This window comes from Terrapene carolina, unplaced genomic scaffold (genome assembly GCF_002925995.2).
Source record: "Terrapene carolina triunguis isolate 2854851 unplaced genomic scaffold, T_m_triunguis-2.0 Scaffold180, whole genome shotgun sequence".
NCBI lineage: Eukaryota > Metazoa > Chordata > Testudines > Emydidae > Terrapene > Terrapene triunguis.
In genome coordinates this window covers 7,461,326-7,467,675 of record NW_020664531.1, presented here as the reverse complement: position 1 = coordinate 7,467,675, position 6,350 = coordinate 7,461,326, and the positions used below count along the sequence as shown (strand labels likewise).

Below are 6,350 nucleotides of genomic sequence, written 5' to 3'. Positions count from 1 at the left end.
CACACACACACACACACACACACACACACACACACACACACACACACGCTAAGGTTTTCAAAACTGTTTCGAGGATTTGTACATTCAATTCCCATTAATGTTTGAAAATCTCACCATATCTTTTTTGCAATATATGAAAACAATAAAATACCTGACCCCAGAATGTCTTATGAGACAAAAGAGCCCAAGGTGGTTAAAATGACCTGCTGTTCCACAAACTATTACAGATTATTAGGAGTAACGTATATTCTGTAAAGTGCATGGTACTATGTAATCAGAGGCATACTGCTTGATTCTGCACCCACTGAAATCACTGATAGCATTGACACTGACTTCAATGAGCTTTGGATCTGGCACATAGTAATCTTACTGACAATTATATTTTGCACCTGTGTTCTTCAGTACTGTATAAATCCAAGAATTTATTTTAGGCTAAAACGTGGGCACTACTGTTAGCAAGTAGAAACAAATACAATTTTGAAAACTATATTAATCTTTAAAAGACTTCAATAAAAAGTTTTTAATAATATAAATATATTCTTATTTTCCAAAAATTTGAACATATTTGAATTAGAGAAGAAAAATGGTGTAAAATGTTCTTAAATCCAATCTTTATGAAAAATAAAGGAAAACAATTTCTGAAAGTGTCATGTTAGGAGAAACTTATTGAGTGTCCAGAGGTAAATCAGAAAAGCAAGTGCTTTTTATTAAGAGGTAAATTAAACTGAAACATCAACATGGAATCTCCTCTATGCTTCATAGCATTCCACACCTACAACTCCACCAGCAGGATACTGAGAGACAACACACTAAACCAGTGAAACACAACAGGCTAGCTCTTCAGCTAGGGTAAATAAGCATAACTCCATTGAATTTGATCTAGCAGCAGATCTGGAACTGCATCTTCAGACATTCTCACTGGCTGACAATACCCTAAGAGCAGCACATTGTCATCTAGCAGCTTCTGAGAGTTGATTAAATCTTTCATGAATGTCACATACACTACAAAATATCAGCAATGTTCAGGGTGTGCCCGGGGCTTCCTTGTGCCAGGCATTATTAGCCCCTAGGGGGCACTGGCAGCTGCCATAATTTACAGCAGCCTTAAGGCTTCTCTAATTTACTGCAGGCGACCAACATCATCAACCTGGTCTGGGAATCATGGAGCACAAAGGTGGTTTAAAGCTACATCTAACATCATCCCCCCAGTCCTGAGTTGTACTGCTTGCTGAGGATCAGAGATTCTACAAAGCTTCACTTTCAAAACAAAGCAAGTGAAATCAGTTTCCAAGTTTGGTTCTTTATAAACCATGATTAAAAAAACATTTTGCTAACTAGCAATCTTACCTATTTCTTGGTTTTCAAAGAATGTAATGAAAAATACTCCTTGCCCAAAGGCAGCTGTAGACAGAAAGCACTGCAACAATAGAAAAGAAACAGGAGATGAACATAAATAAATCGCCATTAACATATTGTGTGATGTAAATAACTATTGCACTGTTCAGTGCAAATGGAGAAGCAATGGACCTTTCAGTTCTAGAAAGGCTAACAATCCAGTCTTTCACTTATCTTTTTTGAACCTGAACAATGTTTACCTGCATTTTGCAGAAATGTGCTCTCCAAATTAAAGATCATTATGTATCAGGTTATTAATATTTGAAGGTATTATTTAACTTTACCACAATTTATGAAGCATCATAAATCCTCCATACATTGCAAATATATAATGCATAACATTGGAAAAGTGGCTAATGCAATTTATTTTCTGTTGCAAGTGAATGACCCTAGAATTCACAAGAGGCAGGCTGATGGAACACACATTATACTATACACTGGGCAGCTATTCTATTGCAAGGAAATAACATTTTATTTCCAGTGGAGCAATATAAATTGGGCCATACTGCATCAGAAAAGTACAAAATGGAAAATGACTAACTTCAGGGATGTAATGTAACAAGGATGGAAGAATTATGGTAAATTGAAAAATCACTAACCAGCATCAGAGGGAACTAAATCATTACTAAATACTGATAAAATATATGCATTGTTGTATGAAAAAAGTTCTAAAGTTTCAAAGTCTGCTCTTGGAGATGACTTGTATTCTAAAGTAAGTCAATCCAATATGTTTCACAGTGTTTAAAACAGAAAGGCAAAATTCTGCCAGGGGCCTGGAAAACAAGTATAACCTGCCTCTCTCAAACACACACCACTACAGATGTAGGCCCCTGATCAGGCAAAGGCTCATATACATGCTTATCTTCATGCACTGTGAATAGTTCTATTGGCTTAAAATAAGCACACGGATAAGGCTTTGCAGGAAGAGAATACACAATGTAGGCAGTGTATTTAAATACACAAATGTATTATAGTAGTGCCTGGAGGCCCTGAGCAGGATCCATTGTGTCAAGCACATTTAAAAAAACCAGCCCCTGCCTCTAAGAGCTTATGGCATTCTCATACGATGAAAAGACAGCTGGATAATACAAGAATATGGTGGGGAGGACAAGGTAAACATTGAAACAACCGAGGTAGCGCGCTCAGCCTACCCCATGAAAAACATGGTCTGGAATGATGGATACCTGCTGTGTGAGCAAGGGCCTGATCCAGTTCCCATTCTAGTCAACAGGAGACTTAGAACTCATCAATCAGAATCTGAATGGGTAAATATGTATTCAATAGCATAAAGGTTGAATGTGTGCAGCTGGCAGCTCTATGCATAGCAAATATCAGAGTATAACGTACTATTCAACCCTAAACATTGATCTATCCCATTTCTGGTTTGTTTTGCCCTATTTACAGTGTTACTTAGATTATTATATACACAGAATTAAACATTTTATTTTGCAGGTATGGAATGAACAAGAGCTTAATGGTGGGTAAAATTGTTTTTTTACTGATATTAAAAATGTTTAAAATACTGTAAAATTCTGAAGAGCTTAAAAAAGTGTTTTGAGACAAAGTCCTAAACATATTTAAGGAAGTGCAATGTTTGCATAAGCTGTTTTTGCTTCTTGCATTAATGTTCAAGAAATTTACAGGCATACATTCATGTTATTCTTAATGGAAGTTAAGGTACCTTCTTGTCTCCATTGGGCCTCAGCTGGAGAACAACAGACGCATATTTGGACGCACGCCTGCAGTGTTTGCACAGACATAGCACAGATTCCCTTCACTCTGTGTGTTCATCAATGAACACTTTTGAACTACAGTACTGTTGAGTTTAATATTAAATTACAACTGGTGTTCATTGTATAGTAGTGTCCTATTTGTTTTTCCTCTGTGGAGAGGATTAGGTATATCAAATAAAAAAGAGGAATCTTAAAACATAGTAGTAGGGTTTGTTTGCTCGCTTGTTTGTTTTCCTTGAACGAAGACATTAGAATTGGAAGGAGGTCAGGTGAGCTAACATAGCTGTGATCCTGACTTGACAGTACATCCAGAATAAGGAATACTTATTTGGAGAATACAGCTACAGGAGAACAAACATTGCTTAGATCAGACCTTATCAGAGATTCATCGTGACAAAAGGAGGATGCTTTGCAGAGCACAGCAAAACACAAAGCAGAGGATAGGAAAATACCACCTAGGAACTCTAAACAGATAATGTGGTAAAGTAGTTCATGAATAGCTGTTTGAATCATAATTTATACTGTAGACTAGTGAACATAAAACAAATTATGAAACTTGATTTTCAATAGTAGAATTTTAAAGGGAATCTCATTCCTCTCCCCATACATCGTAATCTCTACAAAGAGCAGGATGTGCAGTATGCATTCTTACAGATCTGTTTGTCTTGTAGTTGTATTTTAAACAAAGGAGCGATTTCTACAGTTCACTGGTAAGTTTTATACGCATTTTTCTGCCCAGGATAGCCACTAATCCTATGATGGGATGTCATCCACTATTTGAGAGAACAGTAATTTTCCAAACTAGTCTTTTTTTGTAAAAAGAAGTCTGTAAGAATGTATCTTTTTCCATCATGCATGCTGCATTGGAAATATGGAGCCTTATGCTTTCCATAGGGTTCTGTCAATTTCTTTGAACATTGATTTTAGATTCCACTCTGTTGTTCAAAGCACCTCGACTGGTTTTCTATCTAGGAAAGCCATGCAACTTCAGTGAGATGTAAGAGCAAAGTAGGAACCTCTGGACAGGATAATGAGAGGATTTGCTAAAGGTCACATAATTATGGAAATGAATCAATCAACAGTTTTTAAAAAGAAATACTTACTGTAATGATCTGGAGGGCAAAGCTAAGTTGGTTCTCCAGGACCAACAAAACTATGTAAGGTAAAAAGCTGATCACGTATATAAGGCTGGCACAGAGAGCTGCTGTATTGGCACTGCTAAAAAATGCACCCAACAGGTAGCTTAGCATAACAACCGCAACTCCAAAATCGAGGAGGAAGAGGAAGACTAGGAAGCCATCACTGTACACAAAGATGCCGCTAACTTTTAAAATGATGACCAGAGCACAGCTACTTATAGTGAGGACAATGACATTCTCCAGAAACCAGGCCAGGAAGTGAATGGCAGGATTCACACCCATTGTCTTCATATACTACAAGAGCAGAGAGACATTTATAATTAGTCACAACTTTTAAAAAAAAAATTAACTATCAAGAGATATGCACTAGCCTCCCAAGTGATCACGTAATCCTATTATCCTTACCCCTGTGTTATACTTTTCCCATTCTCTCATCATGTGCTGTTAACTCCTTCTGTTGCGCTCATCTTAATTTAAGGTCCAGTTCTGTAGACACTTGCTTTTGAGCATAATGCATATGGGTAACCATATTGACTCCAAAGGGACTATGCACATTCATGAGCAAGTGTTTGCAGGATCAGACACTTAGATTGTAACCTCTCTTGGGTAGAGAAGCCACCTCTATTCTTTCAAGTGCCGTACACATCTATGTCACTACTATAAAATAACAGTAGTAATATAAAAGCACTATGCATGACTATGAATGATTATCAGAGACTAAGACTAAAAGTGCTATGCAAAAAAAAAAAATAGAATATCGTAAAAATATGAAACACTTCCTTTCCTTTATTTTTGCTGTTTTCTTGCTGAACTTAACACATTTTCTATTCAGAAATTGCCTTTATTTCCCATCCAGAAGTGAATTTGGGGAAATTTACAATTTTGCCTATCGCATAATTTTGCAAAGGTGATAGGAAAAAAGGACAAATTTTCACCATGAACTAATCTTTTGCATACATTCGTGAAACTCTCAGATTTAACATTGCTCATATGGCCAGAAATAATTGTCATATGTATCTGAGCCCATCATTCTAAAAAACAAAACAAAACACTTTTTTAGGATTATAATACACTATTTCTTTAGTGTTTTTCCAAAAGTCACCTTGAAAACATTGGTGAGTTATTAATTAAAACACCTCTGCAAAGTAGATAAGCCCTATTTTACACATTGGAAAACCAAAGTCTAGAGATGTTAAATGTTTTGCTCAAGGTCAAACAGGAAGTCTTCAGCAGAACCTAGAATAGCATTTGAATTCTTGTGAGTTAAGTGTTGTTATATCCATACCTAAAATATGTGGCTTTAATGTCTCAATCCTGCAAAATGCTGAGTATCTCCTGAGTGCCATAAACTTGTCTCCTTGACTTCAATTTTAGCTGTGATTATTTGTCTATGTAACTGTTATGCCTTTGTTTTCGCTGTGTACTTTAAATACCTAAAGACTAAAATCCCCAGCCACTTTTACTCAGTTCAGGGTACCTCAAGGAGACCCTACTTTTCTTGTTTTGTTGTTCTCCTAATCTAAAATAAAAGGTCATTCTGAATGAAAGTATGTGGTTGTTCTTTGAGGATAGATAAACATAACAGAAATTGAAGGCATTCAGCACCATGGAAGATTGGGATCTCTATCTACAAGACTTGTTTCAAAGAAAGGTGCTCAGGTTTAAATTTCATAATTCTGTCATTCACTGCTCTCCTTTATGTCAACAGAGATAAATCTCTGCAGACCAATGGGACTCCAAGCAATATCCCTGTGAATCTGATTTGGCAGCTGGAACTCAGATTAAGAGCCCAGGAGAGAGTGAAAGACAAAGTAGATGCATTATTATCCACAAAATCATTTCTCCTAAAGTTTAATGTGCATTTTCGGTATACCCCTCTAAACCAGTTTTACAGTCAAAGGCTCAGCTAATTATTACCTCTTCAAGATGAATTTCCCTCTCATAAACCAGTTTTCGGACCATGCCAGCAACAGATACCATCCATGCTAACATCATTATGAGTGGAAAAAAGAAACCAATATTGTTCAAGAACCTGTTCAAGCAAAAATATATGTGTAAGACTCAAAGGAGAAAGATGTAGAAG

General features: G+C 36.5%; 1 protein-coding gene across 1 annotated transcript in view; it reads right to left on the bottom strand.

The window, feature by feature from the left end:
* LOC113407020 (ATP-binding cassette sub-family A member 13-like) overlaps window positions 1-6,350 on the bottom strand; it is a 289,939-nt gene that overhangs the window by 166,471 nt on the left and 117,118 nt on the right. Inside the window, exons 32-34 of the mRNA XM_026654099.1 lie at window positions 6,185-6,299; window positions 4,232-4,561; window positions 1,348-1,417 (exon numbers count right to left, since the gene is read on the bottom strand). Of these exons, the coding sequence (XP_026509884.1) occupies window positions 1,348-1,417; window positions 4,232-4,561; window positions 6,185-6,299 (515 nt within the window). The remainder of the gene's footprint in view (window positions 1-1,347; window positions 1,418-4,231; window positions 4,562-6,184; window positions 6,300-6,350) is intronic.